Raw genomic sequence first — 25,336 nt, 5'->3', positions numbered from 1 at the left:
GGGGGCTGAGCTGTGGCCCTGTCAATCACACGGGGGCTGTGGGGGGGTGTCTGTGCAGGGGGCTGGGCTGTGGTCTGTCAATCACACGGGGGCTGTGGGGGGGGTGTCTGTGCAGGGGGCGGGGCTGTGGTCTGTCAATCACACGGGGCTGTGGGGCGGGGTGTGCAGGGGGCTGGGCTGTGGGGCGGGGTGTGCAGGGGGCTGGGCTGTGGTCTGTCAATCACACGGGGGCTGTGGGGATGTGTGTGCAGGGGGCTGGGCTGTGGTCTGTCAATCACACGGGGGCTGTGGGGATGTGTGTGCAGGGGGCTGGGGGCTCTGTGGGGCTGTGGGGGGGGTGTCTGTGCAGGGGGCTGGGCTGTGGTCTGTCAATCACACGGGGGCTGTGGGGGGGGGGCTGTGGTGCAGGGGGCGGGGCTGTGGTCTGTCAATCACACGCGGGGGTTGTTTTCCTCCTTCCTGCGGGCGGTCCGGCTGACAATGGGCTCCGCCGGCCGGCCCGGCCCGTGAGCGGCCCCTGGCGCGGGCTGTGGGGCCGGGGCTGCCGGCCGGCGCCGCGCGGAGGCCTCCGGGTGCGAGCGGTTCCAGCCCTGGCGCGCCGGTAACTCGCCGCGGTTCCTCCCCGCCCGGGCAGCAGCTGGGGGCGCTCCCGGGGCCGGGCGGGTCGGGGCTGGCCCCGCTAGCGAGGGGGGGAGGCCTGCGCCGTGCGGGGTGGGCCCGGCTGCAGGCCCTGCGCCGGGGCGGTGGGGAGACGGGGACACGGGCGCTGCTGGGAGAGGCTGGCGGGGTCGCGTCAGCGGGGGGGCGAGATGAGCGGTGCAGCAGGGTGTGGGGGTGTGTGTGGGAGGGGGTGCACAGGCGCTGCCAGGAGAGGAGTGAGGGTGTCCGAGAGCCCCGCAGAGCTCTGCATGGCACTGAGAGCGCGAGTCTTAAGGGGTGTTAGTATCACCACTGAAACCCTCTCAATAGGGGGAAAGAAACTGGCCCTTCAGGGAGGGGAGGGATGGAAAAGCGAAGGGCAGTGCGAGGTCTGGAGGGGGGAGAAAGTAAGTGGTGGCTGGGCACAGCCAGAGTGGGTTGGGAGAGCTCTCAGTGACTAGTATCTTGGGAGCTTCGTTTTGCCCCCCAGGAGGCAGGCTTGGTTTTCTGGCTGGGAGAAGACTGACTCTTGGACTTGGAGAAATCTTGATCCCTTGGAGTGGCACTTGGGCAAAACTCAGTGGGGAGAGAGCAGGGAAAGAAGCAAGAGGCCGAAGGAATGTAGGGGTGGATTGTTGGAGTAGTATGTTACATATGTGGAAGCTATATGGTCGGTGTAATGTAAGATGTCTGTTAGGTACAAGGGGATTGCTATACTAGATCAGGGCTGTCATCTGTGTAATCAGGTGTCTCTAGCAATTTGGTTTATTTTAAGGCTTGTCTACACTTGGAACATGACACCAGCTCAGCTGCAGCACTTCACCAAGATGCTACCTACACCAAGAGTGGGCAATAAGCTGGAGGCGGTTTGCCAGGATTGGCACCTGGCGGGCTGCTGGCACTTTATTTACCTGCATGTCTGCAGGTATGGTGACTTGCATCTCCTGTTGGCCACCAATCTCCATTCCCAGCCAATGAGAGCTGTGGGAAGCAGCACAAACTGGGACACTGTTTCCTGCAGCTCCCATTGGCTGGAAACACTGATCCGCAGCCAAGGGGAGCTGCAGCCATACAGATAAATAAAGCTCCGTTGGCCTGCTGGGACAAACCCTGGCAAACTGCGTCCAACTCACAGGTTGCTTACTGCCCATCCCTGACCTACATCAACATGTAGGATTCTTCTGTTGGGTAGATAATCCACCTCCTGAGCTAGGTCAATGGAAGGAATGTTCTGAGAGTTAGGTGAGGATAGCTATGCAAAGAGTATAGTTACTTATACCGATTTTAAATTCCTAGTGTAGGCAAGGCCTTAGTGTTCATTCTAGTGGGGCACTAGACTTCTCTAAAGGGATAGTGGGAAGGAGTGTCAGGAAGAGAAGCTGCAAAGGAAACAAACCAAGTCTGGGGGCACACTGGGTAAATGCTCCCCACAAACTGCTCTTTGATATGCCTTAAATGAGAGCACAGTCCTTACAGGAAGCCTGTGTGGTTCAGAAAAAATTACTTGTATCTAACTGGGCTTTCTGCAAATGAAACGGTAAAAGGTTACTCCAGAGATTCTGTGGATGTTCTGGAGAAAAGTATTAGAGAAATCACACTTGTGTTTTGGATGCACACACAATCTTTAAAATATCGTTTAACCATTGAATCCAATAACTATGATAAAAATATATTTCAAAATATTGTGGTAACTCTTCTGCATATACAAATGCCTCAGTCTGTCTCTTAGTTGTTAAAGTTATAATTGTGTGTGTTTGTTTTTTAAACCAGACATGTTAAATATGTACTAAATCAGGAGGAAGAAATTCCTCCCCATCATTGTGAAAGAGAGAGGCCCTGAAAAAATATTGAATTTGCTGTTTCCTCGTCTTGCCGTATGTTAATGGAGACACGTCTCTTCACTTGTTTTGCGGCTTTCCTTAACCATCTTTGGCCCAGCTTATAAATTGAGCTGTCAGAATTAGACAACGGATATTGACAAAATGAGTTGGGAAATACTTTCATTGGGAAGTAGGTGACAATTTAAACTTGCACATGCAAGAAAAAACCATAGGTTTAAGAAATTAGAGTCCTCTTTCTGAAAGAGGCAGCAAGGAGGGGGAAGCAACTAATCGACTAGTCCTTCACAACCCTACTTTCCATTTGGTGCACCTGGACTTTGCTCCTATTCTTGTGCATGGAATGAAACCCCCTCATCCTGCTGGAGAGCTACCAAGCCTTGCTGCAGCCCAGAGCTGTTAAAGCTGCTACAGGTGGACCCAGGGGAACCGCTGACCCATTTCTCTGTCCCTGCCTCCTGTGAGCCCTTCAGCGAGAGCCCTCCCCAGGGAAAGTAGGTCAGGAACTCACCAGTTCTTTGCTGAGTCCCAGGCTCCCTGTGGCTCAAGCAGCAGCAGGGGAGCTGCTTTGGGGAGTGCCCCGCTGACCAACCACTGGAGCCGCCTCCACTGACAAGAGCTGCCTCCAACACGGTGCACACCAGCCCCACCATTTTACATCTTAAGAGTAGGGATGTAAAATGCCATTTAATCAGTTAACTGGTTAAACATTAACCAGGCTGCTCTCGCCAGTTAACTACTAACTGGTGTCATTAACTGGTGAGCCTACTCCAGAGGTGCAGCCTGGAGCCCCCAAAGAGCAGCACCAGCTCAAACACAAAGACTGCAACTCGCTGCTCTTGGTAACCGCTCTTCAAGAGCAACAGCTGGGTTCTGCATGGAGGGGCCATGGCTTTACGCCCTGCCCCCTTCAATCTTTGCCTGTGCTTTGGAGGCTGAGTGTCTGCAAAAACATCTGGTGGTGGCCACATCTGAGAAATGCTGCTGTAGCCTAATGCGGGGTCATACCCTACCCAGGAAGGAGTCATGTACCTCTTCCATCCATGTTTCTGCCTTCCATTTGTCACAGTTTGAAAACCATCACTTCCTGACAGGACCCAGTGGATAGAAAGTGGGAGGGAGTCTCTCAGGCCACTGGGCCTCTGTGCCATGGGAGTTGGGGTGCTGACTGCTACCTGCCAGTCCTCCCTGCCCTACTCCCCAAGCCCGGCCAGTTGGACATTCCCCAGCAGAATCCTGCACAAAAGGATGGGTGGGTTACAACTTTATGTACTGAAAGCCCAGCTGGGGAAGGCAAGCCCCGGGCCTGCCCCTTCCACCTGAGGCTCCACCCCTGGAGCCAAGCCCCGCCCACCCCGTCCAGTCCTTCCTGGCCACATGGAGAGCTGGAGCTGCCTTGCTGCAGCCCTAGCCCCATCCCTCCCTAGCAGCAGGGGGAAGCTGGGCTGCCATGCTGCGGCCCCAGCCATCTCCAGCGGCGGCCCTAACCTTAGGCGGTCGGGCATGCAGGCAGTGTTAGGAAGGCTGTGCCTTCCCTTGCCTGCATTATGAACTGCCCACGGTAGTGAGCTATAAATCCAGTATCTTTTTTGAGGTCCATGATCTTTAGTGTCACCAAAGTTACAAATTGAAGCTTTCTGGCTCATCTGAAGGTGTTGTGCAGGTTTCCTTCTGAGGAAGTGAAGAGAGGTCAAATATGGAGTCATTGTTTTATGAACAATGTTTGCCTGGAGGCGACATGATGTGTTGTTTTTATCACTACCCTGTTGTAGTTCACTCTATTTTAGCCATCCCGGGGGATCCAGCTCCAAGCTATGCCCCCATATGCTCTTGCCACTCCCCTGCAGGTGCCTTTGCATTCTTTGCAGCCATTCCCTGCTTGCGCCCAGCTGCCATGAGATGCTCAATGAGGCACTTGCTCAGCAGCACAGCCAGGAGCCTAGGTCAGTGGCCAGAAAGCACCCCTAGTACATCTAAGAGCAGCCAGGTATCCCGGTGTGGTGCACCAGTAAGGCGACGGCTACACTGTAGCCATCTTCTGGAAAAACGTATGCAAATGAAGCACGGTGTGGAATATCGCAGTGCTTCATTTGCATAATTAATTAGAAGCTGCTTTTGCACAAGAGCCATTGAAAAAATGAGGAAAAACGGCTCTTGCGCAAGAGGGGAGTTTTGCGCCAAAAAGGCCCCTAATTATGCAAATGAAATGCAGCAATATTCTAATCTTCACTTCATTTGCATAGGCTTTTGCGCAAGAGAGGCGTAGTGTAGACGTAGCCTTGAGGTGCAAATAAACTTGCTCACCCTGAGAACTGAAATCCCTTGTGAAGATTTACATACCTCAATATGGCTCTTGAGGAAAGGAAGGGACACATCTGTTAATTGCCTGGCTGCAAAGGCTCTCTGATGTGGAAATTTGAAAGTATTCTGACAAGAAATAAGCCAAGTAGGCAGAAGAAGGCGCATGATCAGCAGGGATTGCAATTCTCGGTTGAATGTAGTCTAAAATATTTCATAAATTATACAATACTAGCCCCCATTTGCACTTGCACCAGCTAGCAATGAGAGACAATATCTCCAGGGGAGTTTTCAGAGAACTTGGACATGTTTGGATTTGCCTGAAATTAAAAAAAGTGTGAGACTCTTAGAAAAGAAAAGCCAAGAAAAAGTACCTGCTGCTTCCAGTATGTACTGAGACACAGTCTCCACGGGTAGAGTGCATGATGATGCTGATGGCCCGCTGGTTAGGGCCCTGGTGTAATAGTTTGGCAGTCTGAGTTCAACGCCTCGTTCTACCACAGCCGCAGTACTTCCCTCCTCAGAGGCTGTTGTGAGGATATATGTTAGGTCAGGGGTAGGTAAGATACCTCTCGCGGGCCAGTTCCAGCCCGTGGACCACCCTGCCAGGAGCCTTAGGCACACAGCAGCTGCTTTTTTTTTTTAAACACAGGGCTACTCCATGTGCTTCTGCTCTGGAAGGAGGGGGAGGCTTTGTGTGATCTCCCTGCCCCCAGCCCAATCCTCAGCTCCTATTGGCTGGAAGCAACTGGCCAATAGGAGCTGAGATATTTGGCCTGGGGGACCGGGCGGTGGGGGGGAGCGCAAGCCTCTCCCCCTCCCAGAGCTGAGCACCACATGGAGGGAGCATCCTGCAGTTTCAAGCCGTCTGTGGCTACAGGAGGCAGGGAGTCCTGCCTGACTTCGGGGTGCTGTAGGGTTGCTGGCTGGGAGATGCTTAGGTAAGCACCTCCCAGCCAGAGCCTGCTTCTGGTACCCCTGAACCTCAGCTCCCTCCCCAGGTCAGCATCCAAACTCTCTGCACCCCCCTGTCCCAGGTCACACCTCCCTCCCAGACCCTGAACCCCCTCCTACACTTCTTCCCCAGGCCAGAATCCTCTCCTGCACCCATACTCCCTCCCTGACCCTACATCCCAATCCCCTGATGCAGGTCACAACCCTCTCCTTCACCCAGACTCCCTCTCAGACTTCACACCATCTCCTGCATCCCAGTCCCTTACCCCATGTGTTCTTCTGCCCCCAACCTCCATCCTAGACCCCGCACCTCCTCCAAAGAAAAGTGTGGCCCTTGACCACTTTCCAAAATCTCGGAGTGGCTCCCCAACAAAAATTGTTGCCCACCCCTGTGTTAAGTTCAGATTCTAAAGCAGGGGTGGGCAAGAGCTGGCTAGAGAGCTGGATTCAGCCCACAAAGCTGCTGGATCAGGCCTATGGCCACCTTGCCAGGACCCTTCCTACATAGCAGCTCATGCCACTTTAAAGAGCTGACTGCTAATTGCTCTGGACGCTGGGTAGGGATGGGGAGGCTTCAAGCTGTGTCTCCGCTCCCTAGCAAAATCTCTCAGCTCCCATAGGCCAGTTTCTAGCCAATAATAGCTGAGAATTTTTTTCTGGAGGTGGGAGCAGTGAATGGAACCACTTCACTCCCCCCCACCTTCATGTGCTGGAGCAGAGCCACGTGGAGCAGCCAGCCCTGCAGACAGGCATGGAGCCTGTCTCAGGTTTTGCAGGGCTGCTGGCTGGGAACTCACAGCCAGAGCCTGCCTCTGGCACCCCACTTCCTCTTTCCTCCTAACTTCCTGCTCCAGGTCACCACCCAAACCCTCTGTATCCCTTCTCCTCACCTTCTCTAGGTCACAACTCCCTCCCAGATCCTACACTCTCTCCTGCACTCCTCCCCCAGGCCAGAATCTTCTCCTGCACCCCTACCCCTCCCTAACCCTGCACTAAGGATACAATTTGTATTGACTACACGATTAGTCGATAAGGGGAGGTGGGGTCCAGGAGTTACCCCTGCTGCGGCTCTGCACTTTAAATGTAGTAGGAGCTGATCGCACAGGCAGCCTGGCTCCTACTACATTTAAGCTGCAGAACCGCAGTAGGAGTAGATCTGGGACCTGGCGAGAGCTGGGATTGAACAGTTCCGGAGCTCTGCCTTTTAAATGTAATAAGAGCCACTTGACTCTTACTACATTTAAAAGGCAGAGCCGCAGCGGGGGTAGGTTTGAGACCCAGCGTGAGCCGGGACACAGCAGTCCTGGCTCGCAGCTGGTCCCGGACTGCTGTGCCTCTCCTCCCCCCTGCACCACAGAGATGGTACTGGGGGAAACTTGCTTTTAAGCCGGCCCCCCTCCACACAAACGCTTGTTGCATCTGATACAGAGGCAGCAAGAGTGGGGGAAGCAAGTAGCCAAGTATTGACTCGACTTCCCAATAAGCCTTGGGTTATTGGGTTAGTCGACCACTCAATTGGTCACTCACATCCCTATCCTGCACCCCATTCCCTTGCCCCAGGTCACCACCCAAACCCTCTGGATCCCCTCTCCCCACCTCGTCCAGGTAACAGCTCCCTCCCAGACCCTGAACCCCAAGTCCCTGTCCCAGATCATAACCCCCTCCTTCACCCAAACTCCCTCTCGGGTCCCACATCCTCTTCTGCACCCTAGTCCCTTCTACACTCCTCCTGTCCCAGATCTTGCATCCCCTCCATAGAAGTGCAGCCCTTGACCACTTACCAAAATCTTGGCCCCGTATTAAAAATGATTGCCCACCCCTGCTGTAAAGTAATGGTAATGGGGGCGGAGGGGTCACGTTCGGACCATAGTTAGAAAAGTGCTTTAGTTAGCTTAATTGTCAGAGAACTGGGGAGATCCTGTAGTAATATAGAGGATTAGCAGAATTCAGATCCAACAAAAGTCACACTTTCATAAAATGTGATGTAATGCTGTTACGGAGAATGGAAAGGGACGTGTTCAAACAATGGCTGGACTAATGTCTAACTCTTTAAAAAGAAAAAAAGCAGAAGGTGCAAAATGTCACATCAGCGAATGTTTGAGGTAGTTGCATTTGGGCCATCCTGGTACAAGAGAAACTGAGCTTTTTCTCGTTTGATGATAAAACAAAGGAAAACTCTTGCGTTACATATGGCTATTTAAACATTTCAGTTTAAAGAATTTTCCATACGCCAATGTAATAAAAAAGCTGGGTTTCCTCTGTAGAAACTAGACAGGCAAAAGTCTCAGTACCCTTTGTTCACTTTACCTGACATCAACTTGAGCAAGTCAGGTAATGAAATATTTTCTCCTTCTCCTCGCCCCACCCTCTTCTCTCTCCTTCCCCAGGAGGCTGCAGTTGGAGCTGAAGATGCAAAGGTCTAACCATGAGAGAACATATGTACTTGCCTCAATGATTATTCCTCCATAAGCACCTTTGGTGACATCACAGGATGGATGTGGAGGTTGACTGGGAGTCTGATAATGACACTTGTGACACAGGTGAGGAGCATTCAGATGATTCCAGCCATGTCTCTGAACGGACAGGTCGCAAAGCCAGCCTCCAGCTGGAGGTAGAGGAAGATTACTCACCACCAGCTAGCCCTGTTTGCAGCATTGCTGGCCCTTCAATTAGGCAGGAGCTCCCTGTAGAATTGCAATGTGAAGAGGAGGAAACCTATGAAAACTACTACCAGAAACGTGATCCCGCCACTCCTGCCGTCTGTGTCACTTCCAGCACCAACTTCGACCTTCAGTGTGAAGATGAGGACTTGGAGCTTTACTCCTCGGAGCACTCTGAGGAACCTCAGGGGGGGTTAAGTGAGGATGATGAAAACATCATTCTTATTGATGCCTTTGGTGAGGAGGACCTGAAGCCCCTTTCTGGAGAAGCTTGGCCTTTTAGGTGCAAGAAGTGTGGGGCCACTTTCCAGGATCTGGGTGAATTACAAGAACACAAACAAATCCATCTGACAGAACATTCGTACCAGTGCCCCATCTGTGGCAAAGAGTTCTTCCGTGCTGCGAACTTGCGAATGCACAAGCTGATTCATTCCAGTGACAGACCACACAAGTGTCCGGAGTGCGACAAGGGGTTCATCCGCACGGCTGATGTCTGGAGGCACCTACGCAATGTCCACAAGATTGAGCGTTCAAAAATTTTGGGAAATGGCATGGTTAGGAACCCATGGTCTTCAGTGCACCAGATCCAAAATGGTGGCGGAGATACCTATCAACAGTGTTCAGATGACCAAAAGCCTGGAGAAGAACAGTCTAAACCTTACATCTGTCCAACATGTGGCAAAGGTTTCCATAAACCTAATTTGCTGTCCAAACACAAGGTGATCCACCGACAGGACAAACCATATCAATGTCAAGAATGTGGGAAGTCCTTTATCCAGCTGCTCAGACTGAAAAGGCATCAGCAAACTCACTCTGGAGAGCGTCCTTTCTACTGTGAGGAGTGTGGCGGGACCTTCACGCGGCTGGCATCACTACAGCGCCATCAGCGGATCCATACAGGAGAGAAACCCTACTCTTGCTCTTATTGTGCTCAAGACTTCACAGAGTCAGGCTCTTTGAGGAGACATGAGCGCACTCACCAAGTGAAGACATCTTAGAGACTATAGAATTGTACCTGCACTAGTGGTTGTTTTGTTTCGTTTCCCTTCTTACTTGAGTGAAACTTGTCCATGCTTCTTAAACCTCCATTCTCTACGCACATAGGTCAGTCCACAGCTACATTCCACAAGTATTGCCAATACAACTCTGATCAGGAAACAGAGCCTTGTGCGGAACTCCATGATCACTACAAGTAAAGACTTCAGAGAAGAAGGAACAGCCCCAATAGGGTTGAAGAATGAGGTTAGAGAAGTTGTCCGGCAAACATGAAGCCCTTTGGAGGTGCTGGACATCCATCCCCAATTGGATTTCTCTGGGGACATGTGTTAAGCTGAGGTTTTCCCAAAGATTGATATGTTTAATAGAACCATGGCTAAGTCCTGACAGCAATATCCATCGGTTTGGAGGTCTGGAAAGTGACTGCTCTCCAGCAATGGATTTGGAAAGCTGTCATTGTAGGCTGTTGCCAGGATTACACCGTCCACTTGGTCAGGGGTAGCCCATCTGCACCAATGTGCAGTCTGTCATGTTTTATAATGAGGTACCTTTATTTCAAGGAAAAGGAGCATGTCAATTGCAAAATAATAATATCCAGGACTTCAGTAAACTGGAAACTTAATTAACAGTTGGACCCTTTGTGCACACACTGCTTATGGATATACTGATCATTTATGTGCTTGCATAACACATCACAGGTATGTATATTGATGGATGGAAAGAGCATTGTGTGGCTTGCTGTGATGGTGTACATGGGTATGGTGAGTTGTCTGTATGGATCTGTGCCACTTGTATCTAGGTGGAGAGTCTTTACTCTGCCCAGCTACTGCATTACAGTGACAAATGTTTTAGAATTTAAAATCATAAAAATACTAATAAAAATAAAGAAAATAGTGCTGGTTTTTATACAAGGGTAAAGGTTCCTGATTCTAGCTGTGGCTCTAGAAGATCCAATACGGTGCATTTGCACCTATCCTTATCAAAAATAATTTGCTGGTATTACTTTAGAAATTCTAGGGCATTTTTAACAGGCTAATTAAAAATCCTCAATGCTCTGCTACTGACCCCCTTAAAAACGCATGCCTTTAAATTAAAAAAATAATAATAATGTGATAGCTTCTGGCTCCCCTCTCTCTCCACACACACACCCCTTCTTTTTATTAAGAAGAGTTTTTTGGATTGTCCTAGAAGGAACACCTCTCCTTCTGCATGCTCTTTCTTTGTATATGCATTCACCTGTTTGCTGCCTGTTTGCTTTTCATTTCGGCTCTGCTTCTGTTGTTACTGCTAAACACCCTATTTTTTTCCCCAAAGCTCTGAGAATGTTCTCAAAAACTGCATAGGATCAGGTTCACTAAGTGTTGTCAAATGCACAAAGTAGATAAACTAAACAAGTCTGAACAGTCTCTTCAGTCATAGTAATTGCGGGATTCTTGATTACATATAACAGTTTGATAATGCCTCGTCAATCACGCAGCTAACCATTCCTGTTGCTTCCTCTGCTTCCAATATTAGACATGCTTGCTGCTCCGGCAGCTGGCTATATAGTGGGAACTGTGGGGGCAGGATGATGAGGCAGGTGTCTTTCAAGAAATTGCCTACTGCATTAATGGTTATAGGAGCTCATTTACCAGTAGGATCGATCAAAGTGATGAAGTGAAAACACTCCCAATACTTCCTTCTTTTTCCCAGCCCCTCCCTCATTTAATCTGTTGCACAGCTGATTACAAAACACTTTAAGACCGTGGTCCCCAACCCGTCGATCGCAAATGACGGGTCAATCGGGAGGACCCCTCTCCCCTGTCTCCCTCCACCCCCAAGATGCCCCATTGCCTACCTCCAGCGACAATGGAGGTAGTGCCGGCTTCCAGCGGGGTGGAAGGAAGTCTGGCAGCTGCGCGCCACTTCCGGGGTTCCAGGAAGCGCTGGCTGCTCCCTCTCCCCCAAACAGCCAGCACAGTACCTCAACCCAGGTCTGTGGCGTGCTGGGGACTTTTGCTGTGCGGAGGGGGGAAGGGAAGGGTTGGAGTCCCTGGAGGAGGCACACGCCAGGGCTTCCCTCCTCTGCAGGGTGGGGGGGCTAGGAGTCCCCAGAGGAGGCGCGTGCCAGGGACTCCCTGTCCACTGTCCCCACTGGCACCCTGTCCCTACCCCGGCACCCACTAGCACCCTTCCCCAGTACCATGTCCCCTGCTCTCACTAGCACAGTTGGGGCCACATTAGTGAGGCTTGGGGGCAGGGGAGGGGTTGGAGGAGTTTTTTTTTTTTGCATCTCACTTGTGTGGCCCCAACTGACTTTTCTGTGGGTCAGTGGCCCCTGACTCAAAACAGGTTCCCTGCCCTTCTCCTAAATAAAGACAATGCTGAACTTTTTGTGTTTGACGTAATATTTTATTTAAAAATAAAGCCTGGCCAACAACCCCCCCAGTTGGGGCCAAGCCCCCATCTGGCCGCAGCATCATAACACTCCTGTGCCCCTCCCCGACCTGAGATCTGAGCCTATCCTATACTGGAACCCCCTGAAGCGCTCTCATCCCCAAACTCCTCAGTGTTCTGCCACAACACTCCTGCACCATCCACACACAGCAAATCTGTGTCCTGAGCCCGTCATACTCCCAGCCTCTCTGCCCTGAGCCCCTCATTCACTCCAGCCCAAACTCCTGCACCCTCACAGCCACAAGCCTGTGGCTTGCTCAGTACCCCAACCCTCCACCTGACCCCAACACTCCCCAGCTTGGAGTCCCCTCCCCAAGCCAGCATCCCCTTCTCCACCACCTTCTGCATCCCAATTCCCCCCTTCCCCCAAGCTTGCACCTCTCATCCCTTTAGGCCTAAACTTCCACATCAGTATTACAAACACAGGTATCCAGACCCCTCATTTGCATTGTTTTAGAGTTGACTAAAGCTCATGTGGATGTAGACAGAGCCAGACATGGAAAATTATTTTCTACTGTCCTCTTGCTCCAGTTGATATACCTACCAAGGATGTGAATGAGGCTTACCAGTTCCAGTTAAGCAGTAGGGACTGGAACAGCTCCCCGCCTGCCACAGCCAGGGAGCTGCTCCAGCCCCACAGGGGCTACTCCAACTGGCTGGCCATATCAGCCCCTGTCCATGACAGTCCCTCCCCGCCTCCCCTCCCCCCCCCCCCCCCCCCGCAGGTAGGGGTTGTTCTGATCAGCCAGCCAGAGCAGTCCTTGTCCTTGGCTATGGCAGGGTGGGGGAGGGAGTGTTCCAGTCCGGTCATGGGGCTGGAATGTCCCCACTATCCCCTTTAATCAGTTAACTGGCTAAACATATTACACCAATTAAATGTGATTTTACATCTCTAATACCTACCAATTAAATGGGATTTTACATCCTTTGCAATACTTACTCTGTCCCTGGGTTAGGCTGATGCATAAATCTTGGATCTAGGTGTAATATCCAGGGATATTTGTTTTTTAATTTAAGACCTTTTTAATGTACAAGTTGTGTGTCTGTGTTTGCTACAGCGAGGCTTTTATGTATATCCACTCAGACTCTGGCTGGTCTAGACTGGCAAGTTTTTCCGCAAAAGCAGCTACTTTTACGGAAAAACTTGCCAGCTGTCTACACTGGCCGCTTGAATTTCGGAAAGAACACTGATGCTCTCATGTAAGATTGTCAGTGTTCTTGCGGAAATACTATGCTGCTCCCATTTAGGCAAAAGCCCTCTTGCGCAAATGCTTTTGCACAAGAGGGCCAGTGTAGACAACACGGTATTGTTTTGCGCAAAAAAGCCCCGATCGCAAAAATGGCGATTGGGACTTTCTTTTGCAAACCCGGGTCTAGATTGGCACGGACGCTTTTCCACAAAAAGTGCTTTTGCGGAAAAATGTCCGTGCCAATCTAGACGTTCTTTTCCGCAAATGCTTTTAATGGAAAAACGTTTCTGTTAAAAGCATTTGCGGAAAATCATGCCAGTCTAGACGTAGCCCCTTAGTTTTGCAGAGGCATCACATGGAATTATGTCTCTTAACTTTTTGAAAGTTTTTGGTTGCCATGGGAGTTCTCAGCATTTGGTCTGCATTTTTACAGCATGGAAATCTCTGGAGATATTTAAGCGTAGGTTAGATAAATGTCTATCAGGAATGGTCTAGACAGTACTGGGTCCCTCTGTGAGGGCAGGTGACTGGACTCAATGACCTCTCAAGGTCCCTTCCAGTCCTAGTATTCTGTGATTCTATGAAATACAAGTGTTTAGGGTCATCAGAATATAGTCTCCTGATATAGTTAGTGGCCTTTGTAGGGGGAGACTATATGCAATCAGATCTAAATCCTTGTATGGTTTCCTGATCCTGTCTTTAGCGCATGGCTAATTGAAGAAAGTGTTTGCATCAGTTTGGTCCTTAGTAGCTATACTTCTTAGCTTATGACCTATTATGTCCAGCTGCTAGAGTAATCTTCTAATGGAAAAAGTAGGCACTATAGTTGAATACAGACATCAGCATGTGATTTTTTTTTTTCCTAACTAGAATCTTACAACCTAAATAATTTTGACTTGATTGTATTAATGTCTAAAACAGTCCAAGCACTTATTCATTCTGTCAATAATCATTCTGCAGCATGGTGAGGGGAGGGAGAGAGATGGAAGTGACGCTGAAGCCAGAAATTCATCTTGATGTGAAAGCTCAGGACAGCTGTTCTTGATCTAAATGGATAGCAACTGCTTTAGTGTGCCATGTCATGCAAGTATGTAGGGACAAAATTGCAAAGGCACAAAACAAGTTCAGACTAGCTAGATAGATAAAGGGTAAAAAGAAAACATTCTACAAATACGTTAGAAGCAAGAGGAAGACCCAAGGACAAGGTAGGCCCTTTGCTCAATGAAGAGGGAGAAATATTAACAGAAAAGGTGCTTAATGACCTGGGGATTGGTGGTGACTGGATGTCTTAACACAGTGAATGCTAGCAAGAATGGGGTAGTTTCAGAAGTTAGAATAGGAAAAGAATAAATTAAAAAGTATTTGGAAAAAGTTAGATGTCAAGTCACTAGGGCCTGATGAAATACGTTCTCAATCAGTTCATTGAATATTCTAGGATGCATCTGAGCCATTAGCTATCGTCTTTGAAAAGTCATGGAAGATCGGAGAGATTCCAGAAGACTGGAAAAGGGCAAATACAGTTCTCATCTATAAAAAGGGAAATAAGAACAACCCAGAAGACTACAGGCCAGTCAGCTCAACTTCTGTGCCAGAAAAGATAATGGAGCAAATAATGAAGGAATCCATCTACAAGCATCTGGAAGATAATAAGGTGTTAAGCTGCAGTCAGCATGGATTTATAAAGAACAAATTACGTGAAACCAATCTGATAGTTTTCCTTGATAGGACAACAAGCCTTGTGGATAAGGAGTAAAAGTGATAGTGGTGGTATACCTAGACTTTAGTAAAGCATTTCATACAGTCTCGCACAACATTCTTATCAATAAACTTGGGTAATACAACCTAGATGCAGCTCCTCTAAGGTGGGTACGTAACTGACTGACTAACCATTCTCAGCGAGTGGTAATCAATGGTTCACAATCATGCAGGAAGGGCATAACAAGTGCTGTTCCGCATGGATTTGTTTTGGGACCAGTTCTGTTCAATATCCTCATCAATAATTTAGATGATGGCATAGAGTGTACATTTATTAAGTTTGTAGATGATACTAAGCTGGGAGGGGTTGCAACTGCTTTCGAGGACAGGGTCATAATTCAAAATGATCTGGACAAACTGGAGAAATGGTCTCAGGTAAATAGGATGGAGTTCAATGAGGACAAATACGAAGTACTCCACTTAGGAGCAATTAGTGCCACACCTACCACGTGGAAAGTGACTGGGAAGGAGTACTGCAGAAAGGGATGGAGAGGTCACTGGACCACAAGCTAAATGAGAGTCAACAGTGTGACACTATTACAAAAAAAGCAAAGGCGATTCTAGGATGCGTTAACAGGAGTGTTAACTAACCACCTTGTTAGTCTTTAAAGTGCTACATTGCCCTGCATTTTGCTTCAGCTACCCCAGACTAACACGGCTACATCTCTACCACTATTCTAACAGGAGTGTTGTGAGCAAGACTGGGGTAGTTCTTCTGCTCTACTCTGCGCGAGTTAGGCCTCAGCTGGAGTATTGTGTCCAGTTGAGGGCACTGCATTTCAGGAAGGATGTGGAGAAATGGGAGACGGTTCAGAGAAGAGCATCGGGCATGATGAATGGGCTAGAAAAGGAGCGATGAGGAAAGGCTGGAAGAACTGGGTTTGCTTCGTTTGGATAAGAGACGATTTGAAAGCGGGGACGGGCGGTGGCAGAGCAGGGAAAGAGGTGGGGGCCAGGAGCCCCTTGCTGAGGAGGAGGCTAATGAAGCGGGGCAGGAGGGAGCCATTGCCCGGAGCGGGGCTGGCCTGGGCGCACCGCCCACGCCAGGGCTATGGCCAGAGCAGCAGGGACAGAGGCCAGACCTACTGATCACGTGACAAAAGCGAGCCCGGGTCGTTGCACCTGAGTCTCGCGCGCAGCGAAATGGGGGGGGGGGCACCGACAGTCGCGCGACCGGCTTCGCTGCGGCCGAGGCACACGCACTCCTGGACGTCGCGCTTGCGCAGTGGGGCGGGGGCGCGGCGTGAGGGGTTCGCCCGCGCTCTGCTGTCGCGCCTGGGCCGGGTCCCGCTGGAGCTTTGGGCGGCCGCTCCGCACGGTGAGGGCCGCTGCCCCGGGCCGGTGAGCGCGGCCGGGCTCCGCCCCGCAGGGGAAGGGGCGGGGCGGGTCGAGCGCGTGGGCCGGGCGGGGCGGGGGAGCCGCTAGGCTCCTGCCGTGTCTCTATCCCGCGGGGGGCGGGGCCGAGCCGCAGGCAGGTGAGGGGGGCGGGGCCTTTCTTCTGCCTTGGCGGCCTCGTTCTCCTAGTTCCCCGCTGGCTCCCCCCCCCCCCGGCGAGTGTCCGGCGCGGGGACTCCCCGTGGGGTTGCAGCGGGCTGCAGTGCTCCCGTGACGAGCTGGGCCTGGTTTCCTCCGGAACTCGTGCTCGCGGTGCGTCCAGAACAGGGGTGTCCTGCCGGGATTCCCCGGGGGGGCATCAGAGCCCTTCCCGAGGTGATGCAGGGTAGGATCCCGTGTCACCTGCACTTCCTGAAACAGTGGAGTGTCCCCGCTTTTATCCTTGGACATATGTGGCGATAAGGCAGAAGATGGGTGGTAACGTATAGGGGGGAATAAGAAAATGGGCAGGCAATACAAAGAAACATCATGGAAATGTAGGGCTGGCAGGATGCTACTAGCAGCCGTGCAGATGTAATGGTGGCAATACTTTAGTAGGCCACCTTTACTGTAACACTGGTTGCTTCAGGGCTGGACGGGTGGCTGCTGACTTGAGGGCCTGGTTCTGCAGGCAGCAATGCAAAAGTAAAGGAGGCACCATTTTATGCTGTCCTGTGTTCAATGGTGAAAGTAACCTAACATTTCTTACAGGTACTGTTCTATTGCAACCCAGGTCTCTGTCAGCTCTTTCAATAGCTACCTGCTGGCTTTTGCCACAGGTCAGCCAGCACTTGCTGGAGCTGCACACGAGGGCAGACTTGCTTTTACCTCTGCCTGTGCTGCTGCTGCTGGTGGTGGAGGCTCTGCATGCAAAGCCGGAATCCTGGCCTGTAGCTGCCGCTTTCCATCTGCCTACCTCTGAGGGCAGTGTCTACACCTGCAGCAGCACAGAAGTAAGGGTAGCTGCACCTCAATCCCCCACCTCCTCCAATAATCTTCCAATATCCCCCTGCCTGCCCCCTCCCCCCCACACATATCCTTTTTGGGTCAGGATCCCCACAATTACAACACTCTCTGAAAATTCAGGTATAAATAGCTGAAATAATGACATTTATTATTTTTTTAAAATCCAATGACTATGAAATTGACCAAAATGGTAGGGCCTCACCTATAACTGTCTCCTCCTTAGTCTGCTAGCTTTCTATGGAAACTCTTTCTTGTTATTTGCAGCTTAGCTGTCTTCCGTAATTGTACCTGACTGGTTATTGTTCAAAACACTTTTCTCTCCCTATTTATTTTTCCAAAATATTTTTTCTCATGGGACCAGCTGTAGGTTACCCAAGAGCATGGAAGATCTTGGAGAGTTTCAGTAATACAAATTATCATGAAAGGCTCGAAGTGGCTAAAGAAATCACAGTGCTTTCTTGTCCCTGGTGATCTGGGAGTGAACAAAATGAGCTCCTGTAATTTCTTTCAGTTCTGACCCGACACACGGCTGCTAACTGTTACATGGTTTGCTATTTGGTCTGCCTGATGCATGTATAGTGGGTCAGTGTCAGCCTGGTTACTTGCTGCATACGTTATGTGGTCAGTGTCAGAAATAAAGTGTCTGATGGTAACTCATACGAAATTAAATATTTTCACATGCAAGGAGAACATATGAATATGCATCTTCTGACAAAGCCAAGTGTGGTAAAGAAACCCCTTCTTGAGAGTTAAATCTATGATCTTCACTTGAATGAGTTTGAAGTATCTCCATCCAGTCCACATTAAAAGGGTGAAAGCGGTTTATTGTTTGCTTAGGTTTAGCTAAGACTATCTGATATAGAAACTTTAGTCAGCTGCAAAAGAAATATGCCAAATAATGTAAAAATTAAAATGGCTAGTAGGGATTTAAATATTGAATTAATGCAATTAAAACATTTAATAAATTATACTATTTACACTGACAAGGAGTAAAAGCTGAAAGACAATAGAGGACAGACTTGTTTTAGACGCAGTGGTCTCCAACCTTTTTACACCCAAGATCACTTTTTAAATGACAGACCAAGCCAAGATCTACCACCCCGCCCCTTCCTTGAAGCACCGCCCTCTCTGTTCTCCTCCTCTCCATCACTTGCTATCCCCAATCCTTATACTGCTACTTTAAAAAAAAATTCCCACCATTCCTCGCAGCTACTCACCTGTGCTGTTGCTCGGTGAGTAGCTGCTCCTCAAATGAGGAAATCTAATGTAAATGTACTGCGCAGGTGTGCAGTTCAGAGAGGGCTCAAGAGCTACTCTTAGAGCCTCCGAGATCTACCGGTAGATCACGATCTACTGGTTGGTGACCACGGTTTTAGAGTTTCCCAACAACTGTCTTTAGCGCAAGAAAGGTTAACCAGCCAACTGGCAAACATCACCCAAAATAGGTTCTGATTAACCGCAGGGGCTGGAGCAGCTTCCTGCCCCAGGTAGGGAGGGGGCTGCTCCAGCCCCACAGGCCCACTGCAAGCAGGAGCTGCTCTGGCCAGCCAACCAGAGCAACCTGTGTCCTTGGTGGCCTGGCCTCCCACCACAGGTTACATGCTGGCTTCCTGAGAGCAGCAAGAGTGATGGCCCTGCTCCTGGGGAGGCTTCGCTGCAGGCTCTGCTTTTTACTGCAGAGCCCACAGCATGTGTAAACGCTGAGATTTTCAGCTGTTACCTATTTAACCGACTTTTTACATTCCCAGTATGTATTCTGGCAGATTGCTTGTCACTCTTGATCATTTACTATGAAATGATCAGGTGGATTTAATTTAGTTTATTTGCGGAGAAAAGTTTTTCAGGAGCAAAGCTTACTAGGCTGAATAGATCTGTGTTCTATCAAGTTGCATCTTGTGGAGAAGAATGGAGTAGACTAGATGTAGAAGAGTTCAGAGAAGTGTGGGAATTGTTTCTAAACTGGGAAAACTACAGCCTGTGGGCTGGATCTGGACCCAGTTTAATTTGATCTAGCCTGCACAAGTTTCCATTAAGCAGGCAGTAAGCCCCAGGCCTCGGTGCCCCTCTCCACAGGGGTTGGTGTGCGAGTGCCGGCTCGTGCTGCTGCAGGGGGAAGCCCTGGGCTTCAGTGCTCTGCCCCTGGGGCTGGAGTGTGGGGTGGAGGTTGTTTTGCTTCTCACTTGGACGCAGGTGAGTAGTGAGGTTTTTGTTGTTGTTTTTATTGTGTGTGGCCATCCACTGATCATGTTCCAAATAAAGGGAGAACTCAAACAAATTTTAGACCACCAAATATTTGAAGTGAATAGATCCACATTATTAAGTTCTAAAACAAAAATTCCCGGAATTCTTAATGGGTTATTTAAGGCTAGAGAAGCCAGAAGTTGTTACCTTAATTATTCAAATTTGCAGTAAAGGGCCAATTGAAATAGGAGGTTGAACTTTATGGAAACACAGAAATGTTCCATTTGATGATCATAGTAACTAAAGCAAAAACTCCCAGTATTATCTGTTCAGCAGAAAAAGGTCTCTGCTATGGTTGTTTTCCTTTATTTAATGTGAGAGCTGGTGAAGTAAGCTAATAAAATAATCTCCTATTTTTTTCTAAGGAGGGCTGTGATTGGGATTCAGAATGAGATGAGCCAATCATGAAGGACTATAAGAACAAGGTGTATTTACATCCACAGTAAATCCTATATAAGCCCCATATATGACATTACAGGATGGAGGTGGAGGTGGACTGGGAATCCGAAAATGACACTTGTGACACAGGTGAGGAGCATTCACACGACTCCAGTCATTCCTCTGAACTGGTGGATCACAAATCTAGCTTTCAACTGGAGGCAGATATAAAAAACTTTCAACCATTCAGTCCTGGTTGTAGCCCTGCTAAACCTTCAGGTAGGCAAGAACTCACTGTAGAATTGCAGTGTGAAGATGAGGAAACCTGTAAGATCTACTACCAGAAGAGAGGTGAGACTATAGCTGGGGTCTTTGTCACTTCCAGCACCAACTTTGATATGCAATGTGAAGATGAGAATCTGGAATTCTGCTCATTTGAGGAACCTCAGGAAGAGCTAAGTGAGGATGATGAAAATATCATTCTTATTGACACTTTTGGTGAGGAGGACCTGAAGCCCATTTCTGGAGAAGCTTGGCCTTATAGATGCAAGAAGTGTTGTGCCACTTTCCAGGATCTGGGCGAATTGCAGATGCACAAACAAATACACCTGACAGAGTATTCGTACCAATGCCCCATCTGCGGCAAAGAATTCTTCCACGCTGCGAACTTGCGAATGCACAAGCTGATTCATTCTAGTGACAGACCACACAAGTGTCCGGAGTGTGACAAGGGTTTCATCCACACGGCTGATGTCTGGAGGCACCTACGCAATGTCCACAAGATTGAGCGCTCCTTGGTAGCTTTGGGAAATGGTACGCGTAGGAACCAGGGATCAACAGTGCATCAAGACAAGCATGGCCATGGGGACATTGATCATCTGTGTTCAGAAAATCAAAAGTCTGGGGAAGAAGACTCTAAACCTTACATCTGTCCGACGTGTGGCAAAGGGTTCCGTAAACCTAATCTGCTGTCCAGACACAAGGTGATCCACCGACAGGACAAGCCACATAAATGTCAAGAATGTGGGAAGTCCTTTGTTGAGCGGCTCAAGTTGAAAAGGCACCTGCAGATTCACTCTGGAGAGCGCCCTTTCTACTGTGAGGAGTGTGGAAGGAGTTTCACCCAGCTGGTGACATTACAATGCCATCTGCGGATTCATACTGGGGAAAAACCCTACTCCTGTGCTTATTGTGGCCGTTGCTTCACAGTGTCTGCTACTCTAAGGAAGCATGAGCGCACGCACAAAGTCAGGGATGGGCAATAATTTTGTATGGGGGGGGCCACTCCTGGAATTGGTAAGTAGTCAAGGGCTATACTCTTCCATGACATTAATGGAGGAGGTGCAGGGTCTGGGATGGAGTTCGTGTGCCAAAGCATGCTTGGGGTGAGGGATCTGGGAGGGAGTTTTGGTGAAGGAGGGAGTTGTAACCTGGAGTGCAGGGTCCGGGAGCGGGTTTGTACCCTGGAAGAGGGGTGTGTGACCTGGGGCAGGAGTGCAGGAGGGGATGCAGTGATTTGGGGTGTGACCCAAGGGAGCGGTTTGGGATGCAAGGTTTGGGTGCTGATTGTGACCTGGAGGAGGAATGTAGGAGGGGAGTGCAGGGTCTGAGGTAGTGGTGTAAAGGGTTTGGGTTACATGGGGTGGGTAGGGATGCAGAAAGGAGGCGGTTCTTCAGCCAGGGTCCCTGCCTTCCATGCCCCTCCACCGGTTGTAGGGACCATGTGTGGCTGACTCTGAACACTGTGGCTGCGTCTAGCCTGGCATTTTTCCGTTAAAAGTATTTCCGCAAAAGCGCGTCTAGATTGGCACGGATGCTTTTGCACAAAAGCATCCGTGGCCAGTCTAGACGCGATTTTGCGCAAGAAAGCCCCGATCGCCATTTTAGCCATCGGGGCTTTTTTACGCAAAACAGTTCTTCCCTGTCTACACTGGCCCTCTCGAGCAAGTATTCTTGCGCAAGAGGGCTTTTTCCCTAGAGGGAGCATGAAAGTATTTGCACAAGAAGCACTGATTTTGTACATTACAAAGTCAGTGCTCTTGCGCAAATTCAAGCGGCCAGTGGAGACAGCTGGCAAGTTTTTGCGCAAAAGCACCTGCTTTTGCGCAAAATCTTGCCAGTCTAGACGCACCCTCCGAGCCTGTAGGGAGGCAGGTATTTCTTGCACTGCCTGTCTTGCAAATAGGCAGCTCACGTTGGCAGGGAAGCAGCCAATAGGAGCGGTGAGATTTTGTTGGTGGCAGGGGCAGTGTGCGAAGCCTCGTCCCTTTACTCCTAGACTTGCAGCATTCCACGAGCTGCTCTGAGCAGTGTGCAGGAGCAGGGCAGGCAGGGAGCCTGCAGAGGCTCCTGCAGGAGAGATCCGGTCCACAACTGAATTTTGCCCACCCCTGCACAGAATGGACAAATTGTAGTGTTTAAGGTTCCATGGTTGTGGTCATTGTGGTTGATTTTGGTTACCTGAATGAGACCTACTCAGCACTGCTAGAGAAATTGCCCCACCCTATGCACAGAAGGCTGGTCCACAGCCCCTTTCTCCAATGATGGCCAGCATAACACTAATAAGAAAGCATCGCCTCATAAGACACTCCATGATCCCAAGTGCTGACTGGTTCTGCACCTGTCCTCTAAAGTTACAAGAAAAAAAAGATCTGTTTTCCATTAAATAATGAAATCAAAGGATATATATGGAAGTGAAGTTCCTGGAAGGTTCCTGGGCCTTGTCATTACTAGCTGGACTTTTCTGGGAATGCCTCAAGTTGGGCTTTTCTCTAAAACTGATGGGTTACATTGAAGCCCTTCTGCAGTCCACGACTCTGAACTGATTAACTGCTTTTCAGCACTTGGTTTGGAGATATGTCACTTTTTGCCTTTATTAGGACTACACAGTTCATTTAGTCAGAGCTGACCCATCCATACCCTCTCTCTGTTCTTTCTGTCATGTTTTCTAGTGTAGTATCTTTATTTTTAAAAGATGGTTGTAAAAATCCAGGCCTAAATATACCAGACAAATAATAAACAGTTGCATCCTTATGTGCACACACATTCCTATGGATTAATTGATCCTTGATGTCCTTATGTGACTTATGTGTCAATTTTTGTAGGTGTACTGATGAATTGAGAAAAGGTTGCATGGCTCACTGTGGTGGTGTATGTGGGTATGGTAGGTTGCCTGTATGGATCGGTGCCACTTGTGGGTAGGTGGAGAGTCTTTCCTCTTCCCAGCTACTATGTTACGGTAAGAAATGTCAGAAAACATAAGAGCAGAAAATGCTAATAAAAATAAGAATGCTGCTGATTTGTACACTGTGTAACATTGAGATTTAAGCTTTCTCACTCCAAAAGATGCACTATGCTAAGGAGCATCTGTTTTTATCGGAAATTACAGGGCATTTTTAAAGGGATGATATCAACTTTTCTTTTTTAAACTCACTAATTAGCCTTTCCCTCCCCCAATTTTCAGCTACTGAACTCTTAAAATAGCATGCCTTCACATTTTTAATATGTGGTTTCTGGTTCACCGTTTTCTTTCTGGGGCGGGGGGGAGTCTTCCAGAAGGGTCTTTGGGTTGACCTAAGAGGAACACTTCTCCTCCTGTCTCCTTTTAGTACATTTGTTTGCTGACGGTTCTTTTCGTTTCATTTCAGCTCTGCTTCCACTGTTAGGCTCCGTCAACGGAGCCATGTAGATTTGTTTGTTCAGCAAAGGGAAATGAAACCGCGATTTAAATAATCGCGGCTTCATTTAAATTTAAATGGCTGCCACACTGAGCCGACAAACAGCTGATCAGCTGTTTGTCAGCTCAGCGCGCTAGTCTGGACACTCCCCTGCCGACATGAAAGCCCTTTATCGACCTCCCCGTAAACCTCATCCTACGAGGCATAACGAGGTCTCAGCTGTTTGTCGGCTCAGCGCAGCAGCCATTTAAATTTAAATGAAGCCGCGATTATTTAAATTGCGGCTTCATTTCCCTTTGCCGATCAGCCTAATCTACATGGCTCCATCGATTACTGCTCAAATGCCCATTTTCCCTAAAACTCTGAGAATGTTGTTCTCAAACAATGAACCTAACTTTATACAAAATGTTGCCAAATGCCCAATGTATAGAAACTAACCAAGTATGAACAGTTTTTGTTAAATCATATTAATCTTTGGAATTGTAACAACAGTAAATACAGAATTGTTAGATGTAATCATTATTTCAAGTTGATAGTGACTCATTAATCGCTTAGCTAAGCAATTGGTACCATTATATAAGACCTTTTATATGTCTTAAAAATAAGTAGGTATTTTAGTAAGCACATGTAACTGGTAAAAGTCCCTTTAAACCACAGTTGTGCTTCCTCTGCTTGCTACATGGACTGCTCCTGTAGCTAGCTGTATTGTGGGGTGGGATTGTGGGAACAGGGTGATAAGACAGCTGGGTTTCAAGGCATTGCCTGCTACATCACCCATAGATCAGGGTGATGAAGTGAAAATGCCCCTAGTTGCACTGTCATCTTCCCATATCCTCCCTTGTCTAATCTGTTGCCCACCTGAAAAACACGGATTTAAGGTGAAAACTTTAACAGAAAAAGTCTGCATACGTTTGTTTATACATATAAGTTTATGTTCATATTCTAAAATGCATTGTTTAGGAGTTGAATTCATTTAATCGCTAATGGGTTTGTTCTAATTGCCATGAATGATTTTGGATATAAATGGAGCCAGTGCCTGTGATGAAAGTATTTTCTACTTTCCTCTTGTTCCAGCTCGTATATCTACCATCTTTCGCAGTGCTTGTTCTTTCCCCTAAGGATGAAGTATGGATCTAGCTGCAGAATGCAACAGAGATGGTATTTTTTAATGAAAGACTATTATTATATACAAACTGTGTATCTGTTCCTGTAGTATGAAGCATTTATATTTGTCTGTTGGTCTTCCTTCGATTTGAAGAGGGGTTATGTGAAATAGTATCTCCTACCTTTGAATGCCTTTGAATACCATGGGGAGTTTTCAGCATCCTGTTTGCATTTTTACAGAATGAAAATACAAATGTTTAGGATCACCAGAAAATATTACTCTGCAGCAGTTAATGTCCCTAAAAGTTGAAAGGGGGAGACTAAAATTATTACAAATTGACCTGCTTGAATTGTTTTCTGATCCTGTCCTTGGCACAAGGCTAACTGAAGTGTTTGCTGCCCATTTGACCTGTTTCCTCTGTGTGCTAGCATAATCTTCTGATGAGAAAGTTGGCAGTGGAATTGAATGAAGATAACAGCATATGGTGATAATCTATCCAGAGTCAGGCAACCTGAATCTTTCAATGCCATAGCATTACTATCTAACACAGTGCAACTACTCATTCATTCCATCGATAAAAATCCAGCATTCTACCGAGAGGATGGAGAAGAAGATCGTAGGCAGAGGTTGAATCACAAAGTAGTGTCACTATCAGGATGAAAGCTCAAAATTACTACTCGTTATGTAAATAGCAATGGCACTGGTAGATCACAGACTTTAAACAAAACCTGCCATGAGACATGTTTTCATACAGTGGGCATGGGCAGAAATGCTGCTGTTTTGGTTGAAGTGGAATTATTAAATATGGACAAACAAGGATTACTATGAG

General features: G+C 48.5%; 2 protein-coding genes across 14 annotated transcripts; both read left to right on the top strand.

Moving 5' to 3' along the window:
* The first annotated feature begins 443 nt into the window (after positions 1–443).
* On the top strand, positions 444–25,326 carry LOC102452649 (uncharacterized). 4 transcript variants are annotated; one of them, XR_012906043.2, is made up of 4 exons: positions 444–601; positions 8,117–10,083; positions 24,477–24,560; positions 24,936–25,326. XR_012906043.2 is itself a non-coding variant. In XM_075936799.2 (2 exons), exon 2 carries the CDS (start codon positions 8,221–8,223, stop codon positions 9,385–9,387), a length of 1,167 nt encoding a protein of 388 aa, XP_075792914.2. In that variant the 5' UTR covers positions 444–601; positions 8,117–8,220; the 3' UTR covers positions 9,388–10,812. The 4 variants fall into 4 exon arrangements, 1 of the variants encoding a protein (XP_075792914.2); XR_012906041.2 differs by having other exon boundaries at positions 24,477–25,326; XR_016350283.1 differs by having other exon boundaries at positions 447–572; positions 24,477–25,326.
* LOC142818144 (uncharacterized) lies at positions 9,945–25,326 on the top strand. 10 transcript variants are annotated; one of them, XR_016350287.1, is made up of 4 exons: positions 9,945–10,083; positions 19,713–21,021; positions 24,477–24,560; positions 24,936–25,326. XR_016350287.1 is itself a non-coding variant. In XM_089780602.1 (3 exons), exon 2 carries the CDS (start codon positions 19,827–19,829, stop codon positions 20,988–20,990), a length of 1,164 nt encoding a protein of 387 aa, XP_089636728.1. In that variant the 5' UTR covers positions 9,945–10,083; positions 19,713–19,826; the 3' UTR covers positions 20,991–21,021; positions 24,477–25,326. The 10 variants fall into 10 exon arrangements, 6 of the variants coding, with proteins under 6 accessions (XP_089636728.1, XP_089636727.1, XP_089636726.1 ...); XR_016350286.1 differs by having other exon boundaries at positions 19,713–22,963; XR_016350284.1 differs by having other exon boundaries at positions 19,713–22,963; positions 24,477–25,326.
* Positions 25,327–25,336: the final 10 nt, after the last annotated feature.

The sequence above is a fragment of the Pelodiscus sinensis genome, chromosome 9, assembly GCF_052426305.1.
Source record: "Pelodiscus sinensis isolate ZL-2025 chromosome 9, ASM5242630v1, whole genome shotgun sequence".
Taxonomy (NCBI): Eukaryota; Metazoa; Chordata; order Testudines; family Trionychidae; genus Pelodiscus; species Pelodiscus sinensis.
This window is presented reverse-complemented; position numbering and strand designations above follow the sequence as displayed.